This window comes from Tachyglossus aculeatus, chromosome 23 (genome assembly GCF_015852505.1).
Source record: "Tachyglossus aculeatus isolate mTacAcu1 chromosome 23, mTacAcu1.pri, whole genome shotgun sequence".
NCBI classification, from domain to species: domain Eukaryota; kingdom Metazoa; phylum Chordata; class Mammalia; order Monotremata; family Tachyglossidae; genus Tachyglossus; species Tachyglossus aculeatus.
Window position 1 is genome coordinate 32,403,601 of NC_052088.1, and position 24,340 is coordinate 32,427,940.

Sequence of the window (24,340 nt, forward strand, 5' to 3'; positions counted from 1 at the left end):
ATCATGTGCAGAGCACTGTACTAAGCGCTTGGGAGAGCACAATGCAATAGAGTTGGTAGACACGATCCTACCAACTCTATCATATTGTACTCTCTCAAGCGCTTAGTGCACATAGCAAGTGCTCAGTAAATACCATTGATAGATTGTGTACGATATTTAAGTAAAATGAGGGCTTAATTAGGGAAGGCCTCTGGGTGGGGATGTGAGGAGGGTTTTGAAGGTGGTGAGTGGTGTAAAATTGTCCTCTAGACTGTAACCTCACTGTGGGCAGGGAACGTGTCTATCAGCTCTGTTATACTCTCCCAAGAGCTTAGTACGGCGCTCTGCACACAATAAGTGCTCAATAAATATGATCAATTGGACTGTTAGATAGGAAGGGGTAAGCAACTCCAGGTTCTAGAGATGGCCTGGGCAAAGGATCATTGGTAGGATAAATGAGATCAAGAAACAGAGAATAGGTTAGTGTTAGAGGAGCAGAATGTGTGGGTGGGGTTGTAGTGGAAGATCAGCAAGGTAAGGAAGAGCTGATCAAGTGCCTCAGAGCCGAGGCTAAGAAACTTTCTGTTTGCAGTGGAGATGGATGGGCAACGATTGGAGGTTTTTGAGGAGAAGGTAGATGTAGGCCAAATGATTTTTTTTAGAAAAATGATCTGGACAGCAGAGGAGAGTCAGAAGGCAGGGAGGTCAGTGAGGAGGCTGAGGCAATAGTCAAGGTAGGAAACGGTAAGTGCTTGGATCAGCGTTGTAGCAATTTGGATGGAGGAGAAAGGGCGGATTCTAGAGATGTTGGGAAGGTAGAACCAACAGGATTTTGTGATGGGAAGATGAGTTCAAATTCGGACATATCGATTGATAAACTGATTGGTAATGTGATATGGCCTACATTCATGGATGAAGGGTAGAAGACTAGTCCCTCAAAAGGTTAGCAGCATTGGGTTGAGATAAAAAAACAGTCTGCCTGACCACTTGAAATCAACCACACTATTGAGTGCTGTGGGCAGAGCAATACATTAAGAACTTGGGAGTATAAAGGAGTTTCCTGTGTAGTGGGGGTGACTTTGAACCCATCTGAAAGTTCATCACACTTCTCTGTCACAGCCTAATTTCCATTTAGCAGATGGCTTCTTAATTTTCTTCTGGGAAGACATAAACTGTTAGCACATGAAATCTCGCACTGAAATACAGGCGAGAATGTTTATACCCTCACATGAAAATAGGCTAATTTTCAGGCCATTGGCTTTTTGTTTTGCCAGTTTCTTCTAAGGAGAAGCAAAGAATATGACAATTGTAAAAAGAATAGCATTTCCCATAACAACAAAATGGAGAATTTTTTCAGCTACCTATCATAGGGTGTTTCCAAACATACTTATTCCAGCAGAATTTTTTTTTGAAATTATTCAGCTCACTCTCCACTTGCCATGCTAATATCTTCCAGGATCATTTTTATTTTAGGACATGCATATATTTGTAATGTAGTTTCACTCCTGGCACCTGCATTGGTAACATATTTCAGTGCGAGGATTACAAGGAGAATTATGAATATTCAATTTGGTGCTTCTGCCTTCCTTGCTTCATGGCGAGATTTCAGAATTGACATCTTAGCTCTTTCTTTTTTTTTAAAAAAAAGTTGTATTTGTTATGTGCTTTCTATGTGCCAGGCATATACTAAGCACTGGGGTAGATTCAAGTTGATCTGGTTGAACACAGTCCCTGTCCAACATGGCGCTCACAGACTCAACCCTCATTTTGCAGATGAAGTAATTGAGGCACAGAGAAATTAAGTGACTTGCCCAAGGTCACACAGCTGACAAGTGGAGGAATCGGGTTTAGAATCCATGACCTTCTGAGTTCCAGGACCATGCTCTATCCATTAGGCCACATTGCTTCTCACCTCCACCCCACTGCCACTTTGGCTGTTATTTTCCCCCTGAAGCTGATACACTGACTTCAAAATATTTTTGTCTATATTACAAATAGAAAGTTCAGCCCAAAACGGCCTCCACTATAGGCTGTCAAGTAGCATAATTGGGAGGAGAACTCTAGACTGTCAGCTATTTGAGGGTGGGGGACCATGTCTACAGAACCCTCTCAAGCACTTGGTACAGTAATTTGTGCAGGTTAAGCTCTCAATCAATAAATACTATTGATTGAAGAATTACCGAATAGTAGTAGCAGAAGTTTCAGAAACACTAGAATAACATAAATGTGTAAGGTTTCCAGGCATAATAAAGGTCGTAATGATTGAACAAAGAAGAATGCGATGCGGACAGCAGGTGAGAAGATTTTCTAGTTCAGAAACAGACAGCAGCTGCCACAGTGAGAGACTGGATAACAAGTGGATTTATACGACATAAATGACTCAGTGTGTCAGTGGCAGAAGTTCTGAGTCTGTTCCCCCAGCCCACCCTCCTGTAGAGTCCAAATGTGCACAAAGTTTAAAGTGGGTTTTTAACTGATTACTGAAATGGTTTAAACTCAGAACCGGCAAACGAGCATGAGTTCAGCAAACCTGGACTCACCGGGTGATACCATATTTCACCAACTGTGCCAACTTCTATGCTTTGCTGGCTATTGTCTTTTTTAAATGCTCTTTACTTGAGCATGCAAGTCTTTGAAATATATTAGTTATTCCAAAGCTAAGTAAAAATGAATATAATTTTCCACCAGGTGTTCATCTTTTGCCTAAGGCATTTATACACACTTTAAATTCTGTTTGAAATCACTTATTTTTATTAACATCTGTCTCCCCGTCTAGACATCAGATGTCTGGTATGGGGCTAAGCTCTGGAGGTGCATTCCCAGCAGCTCACATACCAAAGGGCAAACGGCACTTCGTTTTTATCTGTTTCGGCAGCCTGAGTCGAAGCTCTCTCTCTCTCCGCTAACCCACTTGCGGAAGGTCTGAACTCTCCTTCAGGATGTAAGAAGAACTTTCCTCCAAGTAGGATCCCCCACAACTGAGACCTGCGTTCACCTCTTTTTATCTGACTTTGGAACCGCAAACCTTCGCGGCCCATTTCAGCTTTACGGCTCGTCGGTGTGGACTTTCCAACCTCACTCCTTGGTGGCACCAGCTCGGTGGCTTGCCCCAAAGACTCCCCAGAGACCGTGATTAGGGGTGGGGGAAGGGCAGGGGCGGGCAGAACAGGAGGCGCACCAAGGGCTGGGTGCTGACTCAATGGGGAGGGTTGGCACCCCTGTATTTCTTTGGATGGCGTAGGAGACGTTTGTGAAGTCTGTCTCAAGGGAAATGCACAAGTGTTTATCTATTCCTTATTTATGGTTGGGTGTTTGCTCAATCCACAGTCCTCATAAAAAAGGGGTGTGGAGGAAATTGGTTGGGGATGACACCTCTCAAAAGAAGCATGGCCTAGTGGATAGAGCACGGGCCTGGGAGTCAGAAGGTCGAGGGTTCTAATCCCGGCTCTGCCAATTGTCAGCTGCGTGACTTTGGGCAAGTCACTTCACTTCTCTGTGCCTCAGTTACCTCATATGTAAAATGGGGATAAGACTGTGAGCCCCCCGTGGGACAACCTGATCACCTTGTAACCTCTCCAGCACTTAGAACAGTGCTTTGCACATAGTAAGTGCTTAATAAATGTCATTATTATTATTATTATTATTAGACAAAAAGCTTGTTATGATGAGGGAATGTGTCTACCTTTATATTGTACTCTCCCAAGCGCTTAGTACAGTGCTCTTCACATAGTACTGTGTGCTCTGCAGACAGTAGGCGCTCAATAAATACGATTGATTGATTGAGGGCAGGGATCACGTCTACTAAGCCTGTTACACTATCCTGAGAGCACAGTATGGTGCTCCACACGCAGCAAGCACTCAGTAAATGCCACTGATTGAGATGAGTTGAAGGAGCAGAAGTGGGAGTAAATGGGTGTGTTTAACTCCTTCAAGATTTGGATAGGAGTGGGAGCAGAGAAAAGGGTCACTAGCTGGAAAGTGCTAAGCAGCATTGCCTAGTGGCCAGAGCAAGGCCTGGAGGTCAGAAGGACCTGGGTTCTAATCCTGCCTCCGCCACTTGCCCGCTGTGTGACCTTAGGCAAGTCACTTCACTTTTCTTCCCAGACTGAGCCCCCTCCTTCCTCTGCCCCTCCTCCCTCTCCCCATCCCCCCCTTACCTCCTTCCCCTCCCCACAGCACCTATATATATGTATATATGTTAGTACGTATTCATTACTCTATTTTATTGGTACATATTTATTCCATTTATTTTATTTTGTTAATATGTTTTGTTTTGTTGTCTGTCTCCCCCTTCTAGACTGTGAGCCCGCTGTTGGGTAGGGACCGTCTCTATATGTTGCCAACTTGTACTTCCCAAGCGCTTATTACAGTGCTCTGCACACAGTAAGCGCTCAATAAATACGATTGAATGAATGAATGAATAGTAAGCACTCAAATATCATTGATTGATTTCATCACATGTTTGGTTTTTCGTGTTCAGAACATACAGTTAACATTTGTTCTTGCCTAATTAATGGAATTCCCACTGTAACTGAAGTCAAAACACCGTATCCACTGGACTCATTCTAAAGCTAATGTTTTCATGGTACTTGTTAAGCTCTTGCTCAGTTTCAAATACTGTTCTGAGTGCTGGGGTAGATAAGAGGCAATCAGGTTGGCCATAGTCCCTGTCTCACATGGGGCTCACAGTCTAATTGGGAGGAAGGAGGATTTAACCCCATTTTACAGATGAGGAAACTGAGGTACAGGGATCAATCAATCATATTGAGTGCTTACTGTGTGCAGAACACTGTACTAAGTGCTTGAGAGAGTACAGTATAACTAGAGAAGAGAAACAGCATGGGTTAGTGGAAAGAGCCCGGGCTTAGGAGCCAGAGGACATGGGTTCTAATTCTGGCTCTGCCACTTATCTGCTGTGTGACTTTGGGCAAGCCACGTAACTTCTCTGTGCCTCAGTTACCTCATCTGTAAATTGAGGATTAAGACTGTGAGCCCCAGGTGGGACAACCTGATTACCTTGTATCTACCCCAGTGCTTAGAACAGTGCTGGGCAGATAGTAAGCACTTAACAAATGCCATAATTATAAACTATATAACAGACATATTTCCTGACTACTGCGAGCTTGTAGTCTAGAGGATGTTAAGTGACTTGCCCAAGGTTACCCAGCAGATAAATGGAAGAGTCGGGATTAGATCCCAGGTCCTCTTACATCCAGGCTTTCCACTAGGTCACACTGCTTCTAAAATATGACAATGACAATATATAATTACAATACAATGCATTCAATATATATGAAAATAAAAAATTGTTTTACAGGAAACAAAAATATCCTCATCAGAACAATGAAAGCCAATGATTCCTTTATTTGGCACCAGGATGTAGCCAGAAGAAAAGTGTTCTTATTTCAATTTCAATGAATACACTGCAGCACAAATCTTAGAGGGTTTACAACTAATACGACTTCTATTCATTCCTTTTTTGTGGCTACTTTTTATAGATTTGCATTTTGTGCCTGCACTATGCAGATTATTTTATCTTGAAAACCAGGGTGTAAAGGCATGCCTCAAATTATTCCATTACCTGGACATTTCATGGGGTCAGATGAAGATTAAGACAGCCTTAATATCCATTTAGGGAGGAAGATAGCCTAATTCTTTCTGTAAAATTGGGAAAATATTGAATGTTATTTCCTTCTCCAAAGAAAATGGAACAGAAGAGTCAATGTGGTAAGAGCAAGTACAAAGAATTACCCTCTTCTACAGTGAATTATAAACTGCCTCCAATTTGAGAGCAAGCATTTCAGGGTTTTAAGCCTTATTTCACAGATCAAGAGAGGTAATTTCCTGGCCCAGGGACTCAAGTAAATTTATGGAAGCCTCCCTAGAAAGATTACAGAAGTTGTCTAAAACCGTGACCAAAGAGGCTGATTGTTAGTTCCTCTAAGTGCAATTTAAAGCCAAAAAGCAGCATGGCCTAGTGGAAAAAGCACAGGCCTGGGAGTCGGAAGCCCCGGGTTCTAATTCCTGCTCTGCCATTAGCCTTCTGTGTGACTTCGGACAAGTCATTTAATTTCTCTGTGCCTCAGTTCTCTCATTTATAAAATGGGGATTCAATAACTGTTCTCCCTCCTACTTAGATATGTAGGAAGGGGACTATGTTTAACCTAATTAACTGGCATCTACCCCAGTGCTTAGAACAATGTTTTTACACACAATAGGCACTATCAAATACCATAAATCCCACCCCCCACCAAAAAAATCAGTTTTTATAGATATGGAGGAACTACCAAGAACTATGAATTGAGTTGACAGAATTATAACCAAGAATGGAAAAACAAATCAAGTATCTGAACTTTCTACAAATTTCTCCCCCTTGACTGAATTATATTCTCTGTTACAAGATGATAAGCCTTCTGCAGATGACATTGAGTACATATTTGGCCAGAAATGAGTGTATATTCTGTTGTTACCATTTTGACATTACAAATGAAGATGAATCACCTCTGGGTGCTCTTCTTTACACTTTACCACTGGAACATGATAGATGTGTCAAGAGGAGAAGAACCTAATAGCAATTCCCTATTCAAATACTGGTCTTGGTTAAAGCAAGTCAATGTCACAGTCGTTTAGAAGCTTATTCCTCAAAAATTCAGGTTACTTGTAAAAGGAACAAAAAAAATCAAGTTGATATACTCAATTTTAATCTCATATAGCCTTGGGCTTCAAAAGATGCTGGTGTTCTAAAGAATGTGGGTTCTAATCCAGGCTCTGCTGCTTGTCTGCTGTGTGACTTAAGACAAGTCATTTAACTTCAATCTAACAATTGTATTTACTGAGTGCTTATTCTGTGTAGAGCACAGTACTAAGAGCTTGGTAGAGTACAATATGACAGAGGTGGGGGAGACATTCCCTGCCCAAAATGAGCTTACGGCCTAGTGAACTCCTTAACTCCTTATCTTCCCTCCCAAACCCTGCCCTCTCCCTGACTTTCCCATCACTGTTGACAGCACTACCATCCTTCCCGTCTCACAAGCCCGCAACCTTGGTGTCACCCACGACTCTGCTCTCTTGTTCACCCCTCACATCCAATCCGTCACCAAAAACTGCCGGTCTCACCTCCGCAACATAGCCAAGATCGGCCCTTTCCTCTCCATCCAAACCACTACCCTGCTGGTTGAATCTCTCATCCTATCCCAACTGGATTACTGCATCAGCCTCCTCTCTGATCTCCCATCCTCCTGTCTCTCCCCACTTCAACCCATACTTCATGCCGTTGCCCAGATCGTCTTTGTGCAGAAATGCTCTGGGCATGTTATTCTCCTCCTCAAAAATCTCCAGTGGCTACCAGTCAACCTATGCATCAGGCAAAAACTCACTCTCGGCTTCAAGGCTCTCCATCACCTCGCCCCCTCCTACCTCACCTCCCTTCTTTCCTTCTACAGCCCAGCCCGCACCCGCCGCTCCTCTGCCGCTAACCTCCTCACTGTGCCTCATTCTCGCCTGTCCCACCGTCGCCCCCCGGCCCACGTCCTCCCCCTGGCCTGGAATGCCCTCCCTCCGCACATCCGCCAAGCTAGCTCTCTTCCTCCCTTCAAAGCCCTACTGAGAGCTCACCTCCTCCAGGAGGTCTTCCCAGACTGAGCCTCCTCCTTCCTCTCCCCCTCCCCCCTGCCCTACCTCCTTCTCCTCCCCACAGCACCTGTATATATGTTTGTACAAATTTATTACTCTATTTCACTTGCACATATTTACTATTCTATTTATTTTATTTTGTTAATATATTTTGTTTTGTTGTCTGTCTCCCCCTTCTAGACTGTGAGCCAGTTGTTGGGTAGGGACCGTCTCTATATGTTGCCAACTTGTACTTCCCAAGCGCTTAGTACAGTGCTCTGCACACAGTAAGAGCTCAATAAATACGACTGAATGAATGAATGAATAGTGGGGGAGACAGATCAATCAATCAATCGTATTTATTGAGCGTTTACTGTGTGCAGAGCACTGTACTAAGCACTTGGGAAGTACAAGTTGGTAACATATAGAGACAGTCCCTACCCAACAGTGGGCTCACAGTCTAGAAGGGGGAGACAGAGAACAAAACAAAACATATTAACAAAATAAACAGAATAGATATGTACAAGTAAAATGAATAGAGTAATAAATATGTACAAACATATACACATATATACAGGTGCTGTGGGGAAGGGAAGGAGGAGATGGAGAGGGGACGAGGGGGAGAGGAAAGAGGGGGCTCAGTCTGGGAAGGCCTCCTGGAGGAGGTGAGCTCTCAGTAGGGCCTTGAAGGGAGGAAGAGAGCTAGCTTGGCGGATGTTGGGAGGGAGGGCATTCCAGACAGATGTTAATATAAATAAATTACTGATATGCACATAAGTGCTGTGGGGCTGAGAGTGGGGGTGAGTGAGGAAGGAGGAAGTGAGGGCTTAGTTGGAAAGGCCTCTTAGAGGGGATGTGATTGTAATAGGACTTTGAAGGTGGGAAGAGTCATTGTCTGGTGAATATGAAGTGGGTGGGAGTTCCAGGCCACAGGTGGGACATGGGTGAGGGGTCAGTAGTGAGATAGGTGAGTTTGAGGTACTGTGACTAGGTTAGCATTAGAGGACTGAATTGTGTGGGCTGAGTTATAGTAGGAAATCGGGGAGGTAAGGTAGGAGGGGACAAGGTGATTGAGTGCTCTAAAGCCAATGGTGAGGCGTTTCCGTTCGATGTGGAGGTGGATGGGCAACCCCTGGAGGTTCCTGAGGAAGTGGGGAAATGTGAACTGAATGGTTTCATAGCAAAATGATCCAGGCAGCAGAGTAAAGTATGAACTGGAGTGGGGTGAGACGGGAGGTAGGGAGGGAGGGAGGTCAGCAAGGAGGCTGATGAAGTAATCAAGGTGGGATAAAGAGGTAACAGTTTGGATGGACAGGAAAAGGCAGACTTTAGCCACGTTGTGTAAACTGAACCAGCAGGATCTGGTGACAGATTGAATATGTGGGTTGAGTGAGAGAGATGAATTGCAGATAATGCCAAGGTTTCAGCTTAACTTCTCTGTGGCTTCATTTTCCTCATCTGTAAAATGGGGACTAAACCCTTATTCTCCCTTCCCCTTAGACTTTGAGCCCAATATTAATAATAATGATGGCATTTGTTAAGCGCTTACTATGTGCAAAGCACTGTTCTAAGCGCTGGGGGGATACAAGGTGATCAGGTTGCCCCACATGGAGCTCACAGTCTTATTCCCCATTTTCCAGATGAGGGAACTGAGGCTCAGAGAAGTTAAGTGACTTGCCCAAGGTCACACAGCTGACAAGCGGCAGAGCCAGAATTTGAACCCACAACCTCTGACTCCCAAGCCCGTGCTCTTTCCACTGAGCCACGCTGCTTCTCCAGTATTGTACAGCGATGGTGTCTGATCTGATCCTATCTACCCGGTGCTTGGCATAGAGTCATTGCTGGAAAAACGCTATTATTATCCTCCCAAATTGGATGTTAGATCATATGTAAACTTCCTCAATTTAAGTCCCAAAGCTTAAAAGATGCATATTCCTCATCGTTTCCTTCTCAATTAGCTAAGAAATCATGTGCATTATCTATTTGTGCCTTTATTTCCTCATCAGTGGAGTGGAAATAACAGTCCCGCTCTTTCGAGAAAGATATTTTTAAACCCTCATAAAGATGAACATAGAACAGTATCTTGAGGCCACCATACATATTCTCCTTCAGATCTTTAAGTTCTGAGTTTTTTTATACACTCACCACTGCTGTTAAGTGCTTTTAACACAGTGCTTTGCACACAGTAAACATTCAATGAATACGACTGAATTGAATGAATGGTGTTAGGGAAATGGTCGTTTGCGATCATTTTGAGCTACTTATGAAGAAACTGACTGGTGAAGGTACCAGAACACTATTCGGGGAGTCTGGGGTCATGGGTTTGAATCCCGGCTCCGCCACCTGTCTGTTGTGTGGCTTTGGGCAAGTCATTTAAATTCTCTATGCCTCTGTTACCTCATCTGGAAAATGGGGATTAAGACTGTGAGACCCAAGTGGGACAACCTAATCACCTTGTATCCCCCCCCACCCCGGCCCCCCGGCGCTTAGAAGAGTGCTTTTCACATAGTAAGTGCTTAACAAATACCATTATTATTATTATTATTATTAGAATCAACATAAAATTATTTACACACAAACAGATAACACTATGTAATACATAATAATACCTCTAAAGAATATAAAATCATCTCAGCATTGTATTTCCACAAAAAGGTAACATGCTAAACTTTGGAAGCCCATTTAAGAAAATGTAGAGTTCATCATTCAAAATTTTCTAAAAACTTAACGCATGTTCAGTTCTGCACTTGCACTCTGTAACTAATTATGGTAATCATGAGTACCCAAAATTAAGCTTTTTAAAAAATGAAATCTAATGCTTAATATGTACTTTACTGATAATCCCTTCCATGCTGCGCACATGTCAATCAATCATGCAGGAGTAGTTGTTGAATTCATTCATTCCATTTTATTTATTGAGCAGTTACTGTGTGCAGAGCACTGTATTAAGTGCCTGGGCGAGTACGATATGCAGAGTCCTGCACTAAGCACTGGGGAGAGCTGAGAGGAGTTAGTGAACAAGCCTGACCATAAGGAGCTTACAATCTAAGGCAATTCAGAGAGAGGAGAAATTTAAAAAGCAGGTATATAGGGTGGTTAATTGCTTGGTCACTTGCTGTGTAATTACAGGTTAGTGAACAAGCCAAGACTGGAGCAACAAGGAGTTTGTTTTATTCCAGATCACCTATACCTAGATTTTCTTTCCCCTGCCCCATTTTCACACATGAGAGTACCTAAAAAAAAAGTCAACTGCAAATACTGGACGACTCCCGCCATCGAACCCCGGCTCATGTCCTTCCCCTGTACTGGAATGCCCTCCCTCCACACATCTGCCAAACTAGCTCTCTTCCTCCCTTCAAAGTCCTACTGAGAGCTCACCTTCTCCAGGAGGCCTTCCCAGACTGAGCTCCCTTTTTCCTCTCCTCCTCCCCATCCCCCCAGCCCTACCTCCTTCCCCTCCCCACAGCACTTGTATATATTTGTACAGATTTATTACTCTATTTATTTTACTTGTACATATTTACTATTCTATTTATTTTGTTAATGATGTGCATGTAGCTTTAACTCTATTTGTTCTGACGATTTTGACACCTGTCTACATGTTTTGTTTTGTTGTCTGTCTTTCCCCTTCTAGATGTGTGCCCGTCGTTGGGCAGGGACCGTCTCTATATGTTGCCGACTTGTACTTCCCAAGCGCTTAGTACAGTGCTCTGTACACAGTAAGCGCTCAATAAATATGATTGAATGAATGAATGAATGGAGCAGGTAACTAGTTAGAGAATGGTAATAATAATAGTTATGGTGTCTTTTAAGTATTCACTGTGTGTCATGCTTTGAACTTGTAGAATGTGTCCACCACTTCTTAGCTGTGTGACTTTGGGCAAGTCACTTAACTTCCCTGTGCTTCAGTTACCTCATCTGCAAAATGGGGATTAAGACTGTGAACCCCATGTGGGACAACCTGATTACCTTGTATCTACCCCAGTGCTTGGAACAGTGCTTGGCTCATAGTAAGCACTTAAATACCACCATTATTATTATTATTGTTGGACTGCACTCTCCCTAGAGCTTAGTACAGTGCTCTGCAAACAGTAAGCGCTCAATAAATGCGATCAACTGACTAGATACGAGATAATTAGGTAGGACACAGATCCTGTCCCACAAGTAGCATGTGAACTAAATAGGAGAGAGAACAGGTAATGAATCCCCATTTTCTAGAGGAGAAAACTTAAGCCTAGAAAAGTTAATTGGCCCAAGGTTACACAGCAAACAGGAGTGGTAGAGTCGAGATCAGAACCCGGGTCCTCTGACTCCCGGGTCTGAGTCTTTCCTCTAAGCCATGCTGCTTCTTTAAGTGAATTGTGTAGAAGCAAAAAGAAATTGCTACAGGAATTTTGAGCATTTGGAGTCCCAGTATGGGTGGATGGATCCTATTTGTGACCCATTTCTAATGCAAAACTCAGTCCACGTGACTGACTTAGAATCATAACTCACCGACATCTCACTGGTGAGCGAAAAACAAAATAGCATGTAACGACCTCGCCCCATACTGAGCTGATGAGCTTGTAGGAGAGCTAACAGATGGCTGGCAAAATGAAATATTGCACTGCCATGTAGAGGAAGATGAAAATGAGGATTCCAATGGATCATTTTTAAACTTTAAGGGTTCATATCAGAAAGTTTTGTCCATTGTTCATGAGGAGTAAACCACAACCCCTAGGCATGATAAATCCTCCTTGTTCCTCTAAAATAAAGTAACTCCATTGTGTTTTTTGAAACTGGTGGATGGTTTTTCTGGCGAAAAGGTACACGTGCCTGAAAAATGGCTCATCTCGGCTAATGATCGGGGTTCAAGCTTAAATGGGAATTATGCTACAAAGCGATCATTAGAGTATTTATGTTCAGCTGATAAAAGGTAGGCTAAACAACTAGTTCATTTTATCAGGTTTCTTAGGCTGTCCTCAAGGACCAGGCTTCAAGACTTATTAAAGTTCATATTCTAGGATGTACCACAGCACTCCCAGTAAAGTGTAATGCAGATGCAGTACATTTTAAACTGCCTGGTGCTAGTTTCTTAAACTTTTGCTTGTTTCATAGATGCTATTCCAAATGGTTGTTCATACATTGGTGACCCTAGGGGTGGCTCAGAATGGTCCTCCTACACAGTAACAGATACACAAACATGCAAATACTCTTGTGTCTACTATGTGCCATGCACTGTACTAAGCACTTATTGAGTGTCAAGCACTGTTTAAAGCTCTGGATATTTACAAGTTAATCAGGCTGGATACAGTCCCTGTCCCACATGGGGTTCACAATCTAAGGAGGAGGCAGAACAAGTATTGGATCCCCATTTTACAGATAAGGTAACTGAAGCACAGAGAAGTTGTGACTTGCCAGAGCCGGAATTAGAACCCAGGTTCTCTGGCTCCCAGGCCCGTGCTTTATCCATTAAGCCCACATTGCTTCCCTGATTCTACTTGGGGAAAACCCTTCTGATCTATTCCCTGTGAAAATCTCTCATTTCCTTGGAATACTTACAGTTCTGGGAAGACACTGCAGCTATATCCCAGGAGAAAGAGATTCTTTGACAGCTATTGTTTTCTTCTCTGTACATATTTTTTAATTATTTATTATAAATTACTTATTTGTTTGTATTAATGTATGTTTCCCCCTCTAGACTGTAAACTCTTTACGGGCAGGGAACGTGGCTGCTAATTCTGTTGTACTGTACTCTCCCAAGGGCTAAGAACAGTGCTCAGCACATAGTAAGTGCTCAATATATACCTTTGATTGACTGATTCTGTCTGTTCAAGGAATACCTCAAGCATCCTGCACAACTCTTTCTAAACTATAAGATAAGGAAAGGGCTCTAGATGTTTTCATTTAACCACAGAAAGCATTTTCTGGATCAGAGGAGGTGTTTCTGGGAAACCCATCAGTTACAAAAATAACATTTTCCAACTTTCTGCCTAACCAAGGTCAGTTTGGGCAGCCTTGTCTTCTACGACAGTGAGCCCTGTTTGACTTTGGAAATCTTGTGGGTTGGGAGCTTTAATTTCTCTTTTCTCTTGAAGATGTAGGTAGCAGAATCTTCCAAAAATGTTTAAGAAACTGGATCCAGATTGTCAGCCCAAGACACCAACGAAGTTGAAATAGTAATGGTCAGTGAGAGGGGAAGGAGAAGAAGGTTTGGGGAGATCTATCCTTCCATATGACAACAATACTAGGAGAATCTTGTAACACTGTATATGCTCCATTATCATTCCCACTATGCCTGCCAGGAGATTTTCCCCTTGAGTCCATCTAACACTTTTAATGCAGGCCAAACATTATGATAAGAATGATGATCAAGATATAATAACAATACTTATTGAACACATACTATGTGCCAAGCCCTGTACTAAATGCTGGAGCACATACAAGATAATCAGATTGGACACAGTCCCTGTACCTCAGTCCCACAAGGGACTCCCAGTCTAAATAGGAGAGAGAACAGGTATTGAATCCCCATTTTCAGATGAGGAAACTGAGGCAGAAAGAAGCAACTAGCCCAAAGTCACACAGCAGACAAGTGGCAGATCTGGGATTAGAATTCACGTCCTCTTGTTCATAGGCCCATGCTCTTTCCAAGACGACACACTGCTTCTTATTGTGACATCCCTCTAGACCGTGAGTTCATTGTGGGCAGGGATTGTCACTCTTTATTGCTGCATTGTACTTTCCCAAGCGCTTAGTACGGTGCTCTGCACACAGTAAACACTTAATAAGATTGAATGAATTGGGACAGTTCAAAGTCCTTGGCCCCTGTTTCAGAGACAAGGGTTTTTCTATCAACTCCAAAGACCGTCCTACGTAATGAGAAACAGCCTTAAGTATGGTTCTCTGGTAATGTATTAAACAAACGCCAGTCATGGATAAAATGAAAGCTGATGAAAAAAGTGCTGATTTGTTGCATTTACAAGCAGAGATACATAGAAATTTAGAAGAAATGACTAAAACACAAGTAGCTAGGTACACTCTTTTTCCCTAAGGCCCTAGGCTTTAAGACTATAATTTAGCCACATTTAGAGCAATGAATGAATGTATCCAATGGGTTCCCTCTGAAAGGTTCATATTAGCAGCAGGGGTTTTGGTTGAAATGTCTTAATGGCTAGAAACTCAATCTGCTTCTGAAATATGACTCTTCAGGCACTCATTCTGATTACCCTGCACTGTTTCTTTCATTATAATCCATTTGTCCCTAACTGCTCTTGATGAATTGCCGAGGTGAATTCCTTCCCAAATAGCCCTCTTGTATAGATGTGGACTCAATTATTCATTTTGACTTCCCTACCTGTAAATGTTTTTATGTTTGTCTCCCCTGTTAGAGAGTAAGTCCCTTAAAGAAGGAGCCTGGCCTAGTGGATTAAGTATGGGCTGGGGAGACAGAAGGACCTGGATTCTAATCCTGGCTTGCCTGCTGTGTGACCCTGGGCAAGTCACTTCACCTCTCTGGGCCTCAGTTACTGCATCTCGAAAATGGGGATTAAGACTGAGTCCCATGTGGGACATAAACTGTGTCTAATCTATCTTGTATCTACCCCAGGGCTTAGTACAGTGCCTGGTATACAGTAAGAGCTTAACAAATACCACAAAGCCAGGACACAAAAAACCAAATCCTCAGTATGGTTCTTTGAATAATGGTAATGACTGTGGCATGTGTTAAGTGGTTTCTATGTGCCAAGCACTGTGTTAAGTGTGGTAGGTACAGAACCATCAGATCAAACACTGTCCCTGCACCATAAAGAGACTTTAAATTCATTATGGGCAGGGAATGTGTCTGTTTACTGCTGCACTGTACTCTCGTGCTAGTGCTTAGTACAGTGCTTGGCGCATAGTAAGCACTTAACATTTGATGGAATGAGTGACTGAATGAATTCACACCCTAAGTGGGGTAGGAAACCAGCATTTAGTGCCTTCTTTACAGTAAGAAAACAGTCAGCTAAATTAGTGACTCACCTAAGATTATAGAATAGGTAACTGGTGGAGCCAGGTTTGGAACCAGAATAAATAGGGTTTAAAACCTACACAGCCCAAATATCTCTCTGACACCAAGGGGCTTTGATATTAGTTGTTTTCACTTATCTTTTCCACCACTACGGCCTTAGGTGAGTGTCCTAGACTGATCAGTTTTGCATACTAAGAAAATGAATAATAATAATAATTATTATTATTATAATTATGGTATTTGTTAAGCACTTACTATGGGCCAGACACTGTTCTAAACGCTGGGGTAGATACAAGGGCAGCAGGAGGGTCTCACAGTCTTAATCCACATTTTACAGATGAGGTCACTGAGGCACAGAGAAGCTAAGTGACTTGCCCAAAGTCACACTGCTAACATGCTGCAGAGCTGGAATTAGAACTCATGACCTCTGACTCCCAAGCCCGTGCTCCTGCCACAAAGCCACGCTGCTTCTCATCTGAGCAAATTTGTAAGTGCTAATCAGCATGATCAATAGCAGAAGTAGAATAAACTCACTGCTCAATTGGAGCATTAGAGTATGTCGAACCAGACCTGAATCAGTGAAAATGCTTCTACCCCACTGGATTCTCTCAAGCTGGGCAGTCAATATTCAGATTTGCTGATTCCCTCCCAGGACTGAAGGAATTTTTTGACCTTATTTGAAATTCCAATTAAACTGGAGACTTCCTCTCCTCCATTGCTCCCCTTACATGTTTATGCATTTTGAATAGAGTTTGAGCTGAATAAAGTGGAATCAGTTAATCCCCCTGGGAACCTCAAACTTGTACTCACATATCCGAAATGTCAGACGTGCTCTGGAAACAAGGTGACAGGGAAAACTGTACTGGGCAAGACAGTTATTCGTTCATTCATTCACTCATTCAATCATATTTATTGATCATTTACTGTGTGTAAAGCACTGTACTCAGTGCTTGGGAGAGTACGATAGAACAACAGACAGACAGTCTTTGCCCGCAAATCCTAAATCTGATCCCTCACCCCACTGCTTGCCTCCAGAGGGTCAATATTGTAGGAGCACGAATATACAATCTAGGAAATTCTGTTCACCTCCCATTTGTCCACTACCACCTTGGTAGGGTGGGGCTTCAAAGGAATAATAAATAATAATATTAATGAGCCCCCCCATTCCTCTCCCCATCCCCATCCCCCCCCACATCCTTCCCCTCCCCACAGCACCTGTATATATGTTTGTACAGATTTATTACTCTATTTATTTTACTTGTACATATTTACTATTCTATTTATTTTATTTTGTTAATATGTTTTGTTTTCTTTCCCTTCTAGACTGTGAGCCCACTGTTGGGTAGAGACCGTCTTTATATGTTGCAAACTTGTACTTCCCAAGCGCTTAGTACAGTGCTCTGCACACAGTAAGTGCTCAATAAATACGATTGAATGAATGAATGAATGAAAGTTAAGTATTATGTCCCAAGTGCCCTGCTAAGCTCTGGGGTAGCTGTTTCTCTCCTTTAAGGGGGGAATATTAAATTTCTTGTACTACCGGTGGGTTATTTAGTGCACTCCTGCAAGAGAGGCCTGAAGGAGTTCTTGTGCTCTCTAAATGCCTACTCTGTGTAATCTCAAGCCACAAATGGTATCTGGGTTTGGATTCATAATGCTAATTTGCAAGCCAAGCATTGCTTCAGGACTGTGCTTATCAGAATCTATTCCAAATGGATTAATGTTTTCATCAATTTACATTTCAGCTTAAATAATGCCTTCCAGTCTTCCTATTTTAGGCAGCTGATTTAGCTAGATTATAAACATAACTTTAACATTTTAGACAAAATATTAATATTCAACAAAAATTAACCCCCAAATACTACTGCTCAGAAATACTTTTCTAAGGGAAGGGTAAGGGGAAAGCTATGGAAATCTCTCCAAAGAGTACAAAACCCCATTTCTTACTTCTCCTACTGGTTTAGAATCTGTTAGCAGCAGGCCTGTATAGCATGATGAAAAATCATGCCCGTTTAAATTCTTTAGGCATCTTTGATGGTTTGAGGAAACAAACATATAAAACATAAACGAGCCCTTTTGTATTTAATACAAAGAAAGGAATTTCAGGATCCCTCTGAACTGACATGGTGATAAATCCCCACCAGTCAGTCACATTTATTGAGCACTAACTGTGTGCAGAGCACTGTAATAAGCTCTTGGGAGAGTGCTATATAACGCGAAAGAGACATTCTCGACCCACAACTAGTTGACAGTCTAATAATAATGATATTTATGGTATTTGCTAAGCACTTACTATGTGCCAGGCACTATATTAAGTGCTGGGGTGGATACAAGCGAATCAGGTTGGACACAGTCCCTTGTCCCATGTGGGGCTCACAGTTTCAATCTCCATTTTACAGGTGAGGTAACAGGCTCAGAATAGTGAAGTAACTTGCCCAAGGTCACACATCAGACAAGTGGCAAAGCTGGGATTAGAACCCATGACCTTCTGACTCCCAGGCCTGTGCTTTATCCACTAGGCCATACTGCTTCTAGAGGGTGCTAGATGAATCTGGATTCTAATACTGGCTCTGCTACTGGCCTGGCCTGTAACTGTGAATCCCTCTCATATAAGAGTTAAATATAATTATTTTATTATATGAAAATTAAGTGGTGTAATGGATAGAGCATGGGCCCGGGAGTCTGAAGGTCAAGGATTCTAATTCGGGCTTCACCATTTGTCTGTTTTGTGACTTTGGGTAAGTCACTTCACTTCTATGTGCCTCAGTTACCTCATCTGTAAAATGGGGATTGAGATTGTGAGCCCCATATGGGAAAAGGGACTGTGTCCAACCCAATTTGCTTATATCCACCCCAGCACTGAGTGCCTGGCACATAGTAAGTGCTTAACAAATGCCATAATTATTCTCTGTCCCTCCATTACCTCGTTTGTAAAATGGGGATTAAGACTGTGAGCCTCACGTGGGACATGGACTGTGTCCAATCTGATTAGTTTGCATCTATTCCAGTGCTAATACAGGGTCAGGCTCATAGTAAGGGCTTAAATACCATAAAAACAATTATCAAAGGTCTTTGGGGCTGCTGTGAGGTTATGGTTTTTCGTAGAACAGTCACAAGATGATCTTCAGGTAGTTATGAGCTCTTTCAAAGTACCAGCCCATGATGATAATAATAATAATAATGGTATTAATTAAGTGCTTACTCTGTGTCGAGCACTGTTCTGAATGCTAAGGTAGATACAAATTAATCAGAGGGGAAACATGGACTGATGATATACCTCCAGTTGATAGAGGTTATCTACTTGTCTCCACTCCAGAGCCAATCACATAATGAACGACTTTATCTAATTTTAGTGTTACTGAAATTCAGTTTCTTATCCAATGATGCACAGATAAAGAAGTCGAAAAAGCAAATCAAGAAACCCAGACTTTGCTTTGTGGGGCAACAACAGACCGGCAAGTTTCATACAAAACTAAAGGTCAACAAAACAGCTGGAATACCTGGCTCCCTACATGGCTGTGAGATATAAACCTACTCCAGACTTTTTTATGGCATTTGTTAAGTACTTACTCTATGCCAGGCACTGTACTAAGTGATGGGATAGATAATGATAGTAATGATAATAATAATAATAATAATTCCTGTATTTAAGTACTTTCTCTGTGCCAGGCATTGTACTAAGCACTAGCATGGATAGAAGCAAATTGGGTTGAACACAGTCCTTGTCCCAAGTGGGGCTCACAGTCTCAATCCCCATTTTACAGATGAGGTAACTGAGGCACAGAGAAGTTAAGTGACTTTTCCAAGGTCACACAGCAGACAAGTGATGGAGCCAGGATTAAGACCCATGACCTTCTGACTCCCAGGACCGTGCTCTATCCACTACACCATGATACGAACTTATCCGATTGGACACAGTCCGTGTCCCAAGTGGGGGCTCACAGTCTTAATCCCCATTTTACAGATGTGTTAACTGAGGCACAGAGAAGTGAAGGGACTAGCCCAAGGTCACACAGCAGACAAGTGGTGGAGTCGGGCTTAGAACCCAGATCCTTCGACTCCCAGTCCTGTGCTTTCTCCACTAGGCCATGCTGCTTTTCATAGGTTCACCTATGATCCTTACTTGACGTCAAATAACAAGCTAGAAATTGGAGCAAAGAGAGATACAGGTCATTGGCAGTTCACCAGTGACTGAAGCGCTATTCGCCAACCCACAGTTCCACTGGGTGGGATGTGTGAGAATAGATGAAAGTAAAATACCAAAGCATCTGCTGACTGTTGGAATGAAGTGGGGCATATGCAAGGAGAGAGAGCAGGATAAATGTTCTAGCAACAGCGAAAAACAATCTCAAACAATATGGTATTGCCGTGGATGTTGGAAGACAACAGACAGTCCATAGGAAACAACAAAGCCAGGCATTGGTACTACTACTACTACTAATATTTAAGTGCTTACAACATGCCAAGCACTGTGTTAAAACCTGAGGAAAATACAAGATAAGAGAACAGATACAGTCACTGTCCCCCATGGGGTTCATGGTCTAAGAGGAGGTCAGGAGAGATATTTAATTCCTGTTTTACAGATGAGGTAACTGAGGCCGTGAGAACGTTGGCCTCTTTTGTTTTTTATAGTGTTTGTTAAGCACTTTCTGTGTGCCAGCATTGGGGAAGATACAAGGTAATTAGGTTGGACACAGTACAGGTTCCATATAGGGCTCACAGTCTTAATCCCCATTTTACAGATGAGGTAACTGAGGCACAGAGAAGTGAAGTGACTTGGCCAAGGTCACACAGCAGACAAGTGGTGGAACTGAGATTAGAACCCATACCATTGACTCCCAGGCCCGCAACTTGCCCTAGATCATACATCAAGCAAATATATTGCTCTTGTTAATGAGAGGTTTTAGTCAGATTGGAAAACCAAGTGGGAGATTTAAAAAACAGCCACATGTGCTCAAAATGGTAAACATATTAGCTGAGCAAATGACAACTTTGCAGGATGGCAGCATGGAATGAATTTTCAGTCCATGAGCATGTTGTGGGCAGGAATGTGTTGGTTTGTTGTTATACTGTCCTCTCCCAAGCACTTAGTACAGTGCTCTGCACACAGTAATTCTAAATAAATACGACTGAATGAAAGTTGGGGGTAGGGAGAAGATCTCACAAGCATCATCTCTGAATATGGACCTAAATAGGTGTGTGTGTGTGTGTGTGTGTGTGCGCACGCACGCACATGTGCATGCATATGCATGCATGTGGACGTGTGTGTGCATGTGTGTGTGTATGTGTACATGCAGAGGAAAATGAGGGGTTTTGAATCTTGAATTATCTGGATTTGATCCTTGCACGAAATATGCATTGAACAATGCTGCAAACTCCTCCATTACCTCATTTCACTTGACATGGAATTTGCTCAAATGTCAAAAACCTCAGAGATTTTTGAAAACCAAGCTCCAGTATGTGAAGCCATGTAAACCTATGAAACCATCTGTGGGAATCAGAGGGGCAGGGTGGGGAGAATGGGGAGAAGCTCTAATACTTTCTCACTGTCCCAGTGCAGAATTCATATGATTTAAAGAAGCACAAATTTAGAATGGCAGGTTTCTAGAATTCACAGTTTCTTAAAGCTCCCAGAAGATCTAGCACCATATCCAGCTTTTCATTCACAGACTCCAGTAAGAACCAAAATGTTGTCAATGAAGGAAATGGAGGGGTTGAAATTATTTTAGGATCAGAGAGGTTCCTCAGAAGAAAACATGGTACATTTTTGTCAAAAACAGGGTAAAACCTAGAGGGGAAAAAAGCAATATCCTAAGAAGAATAAAAGGGCCAATGTGTTGGGGGCCTTTTCTTTGAATGAAGATTTCTAAAGGAAAAATGAGCCATCACTTTTGAAGGTATAATTAAAGTTAAAGGCTCCTACTAGCTGAAATCATCTCTTTTTTGATTATGCTCCTAGTAACTTCCAATTTAATTAGAGCTGTTACTCTAAAATGAGACTGAAGCAATCCTTGCAGTGTCTTCTTTTGATTTCCTCGGTAATAAAATGCTACCTTAAAAAGACATCTAGCCCAGAGATAGTGCAATTATTTCTCCAGAAAATAAAACACTTAGGATTTCCCTTCTGCCTTAAAGATGATTAGCTATGGACAACAATTTTCGATTACAGAATATTCCTGTCAGATAGGCTTCACTGAACAGATGCTGAAGTCAACCTATTTACTGTTTCTGGCTTCCTTGCGTTCAGGAAGAGAGTAGAACAGCTCTTGGCCTAATGTAGAAATTGGAACCAAAACACTATCCAAAACCTGAGCAGCTCGGCCTCTCGATCTAAAAACCTGAGTAATCCAGATCAAACTCATTTATTCATGGCGTAGAGAAGCAGCGTGGTGTAGTGGACAGAGCAGGGGCCTGGGAGTCAGAAGGTCATGGGTTCTAAACCTGCCTTCGCCACTTGTCTGCCTTGTGTGACCTTGGACAAGTCACTTCACTTCTCTGGGCCCCAGTTCCCTCATCTGTCAAATGGGGATTGAGACTGTGAGCCCCACGTGGGCCAGGGACTGTGTTCAACCTGATTTGCTTGTATCCACCCCAGTGCTTAGCACAGTGCCTGGCACATAGTAAGTGCTTAACAAATACCATTATTATTATTCATTCGCATTTATTGAGCACTTACTGTGTGCTGAGCACTGCATTAAGTGCTTGGGAGAGTAAAAGAGTACAACAGATACAATCCCTGCCCACAATGAGTTTACAGTCTAGAGGTCAAATCCTCCTGAATCAACATAGAGAAGAGGAAGGAAAAGAACCTATTTTGGGGACTAGTGACAGAGTTTTCCCGCAAACATGGGAGAAATAATAGTGGAAGCCAATTACCTTCTCTTGATATTGCCGTCGGGAGGAATCCAGAGACTGGATTAAGGCAGTGGCGTGACCAACGAACATGGCATAGCAGGTAGCCCCGACGATCATGCTCAACATGGTAATCCAGAGATCGGACATGCTAACGGGAGCTCGGGCCCCATAACCGATGCACAGCATGTGGCTCATGGCTTTGAAGAGGGCGTATGAATACTGCTTGCCCCAGGAATCATTCTGAGAAAAGAAGGGGGGAAAAAAACAAAAAAGACTGAGCCAGATAGAAGATATCTCTGTGAAAGGAACATCTCAGACTGCTTTGTGGGAGCATTCGTGCTCTCTGTCTTTCTAGCATGGCGTAGTGGATAGAGCATGGGCCTGGGAGTCAGAAGGTCATGGGTTCTAAATCTGGCTCCCCACTTGTCTGCTGTGTGGCCTGGGACAAGTCGCTTCACTTCTCTGTGCCTCAGTTACCTCATCTGGAAAATGGGAATTAAGATTGTTTGCTCTACGTGGGACAGGGACTGTCCAACCCAATTTGCTTGCATCCACCCCATCACTTAGTACAGTGCCTGGCACAGAGTAAGCACTTAACAAATACTATTATTAATAATAACATCCATCAAAAGCCTTGATGGTTCTTTCTAATAACTGGGGAGTAAACGAGGATTATCAATAACTAAAAATAAATATCAAGTAAACTGTCCCCAAAGCTCCAATTCATTCAATCGTATTTATTGAGCGCTTACTGTGTGCACAGCACTGTACCAAGCGCTTATTCTTTAGTTATGAGAAGCAGCGTGGCTCAGTGGAAAGAGCCCAGGCTTTGGAGTCAGAGGTTATGGGTTCAAATCCTAGCTCTGCCAATTGTCAGCTGTGTGACTTTGGGCAAGTCACCTCACTTCTCTGTGCCTCAGTTACCTCATCTGTAAAATGGGGATTAAGACTGTGAGCCCCCCATCGGACAACCTGATCACCCTGTAACCCCTCTAGAGCTTAGAACAGTGCTTTGCATAGAGTAAGCGCTTATTAAATGCCATTATTATTATTATTATCATTATTATTATTATTATTATTATTATATGTTGTCACATGCATGAGTCCCACACAAATCCATTTTGGGCCAAAGTTAATTTATTCCATCATATTATTCCATCACAGTTAACTACCTGAGAATGATAATAATAAAAATGATTATATCTGTTACACGCTTACTATGTGCCAAGCACTGAGAACAGTTACGGCTTTCAGTCTCCAACCTACTGCCATGCTGGTGAGTCACAAAGCCAGCAGGGTCTCCTGGAAGAGGAAGACTCTAGACTGTGAGCATGCTGTGGGCAGGGAATGTCACTATTTTTGTATTACACTTTCCCAAACAGTACAATGCTCTGCACACAATAAGCACTTAATAAAAATGATTGAATTACTCCATGAATGAGGGAAGCAGGGCAGAGACTGTACCCACTATCTGGCACACCTGAATGGATGGCTCAGGCATCGGTTGCCAGTTGTACAATTGCCAGGCTAATCAGGCCACAAGCAAAATCATCCAAGTTGATAGCCAAAAATGGGTGCTCATGTGGGCTCGAACAAATGGCTGTCTTCTGGCTTGGAAAATCTCTGAACATGAGTCAGTCACAAATCTCCCTTTAATAATAATAATAATAATAATAATAATAATAATAATAATAATAATAATAATAATAATAGTAGTAAAGTATTTGTTAAACACTTACTATGTGTCTATGTGTTAGGCACTGTACTACGTGCTGGGATGGATACAAGCATATTGGGTTGGACATGGTCCCTTTCCCAGGCGGGGCTCATAGTCTCAATCCTTATTTTACAGATGATGTAACTGAGGCATAGAGAAGTTAAATGACTTGCCCAGGGTCACACAGC

The 24,340-nt window shown here is 42.5% G+C and overlaps 1 protein-coding gene across 1 annotated transcript in view; it reads right to left on the reverse strand.

Moving 5' to 3' along the window:
- HCN1 (hyperpolarization activated cyclic nucleotide gated potassium channel 1) overlaps window positions 1-24,340 on the reverse strand; it is a 363,494-nt gene that overhangs the window by 89,993 nt on the left and 249,161 nt on the right. Inside the window, exon 4 of the mRNA XM_038765920.1 lies at window positions 22,457-22,675. Within this exon, the coding sequence (XP_038621848.1) occupies window positions 22,457-22,675 (219 nt within the window). The remainder of the gene's footprint in view (window positions 1-22,456; window positions 22,676-24,340) is intronic.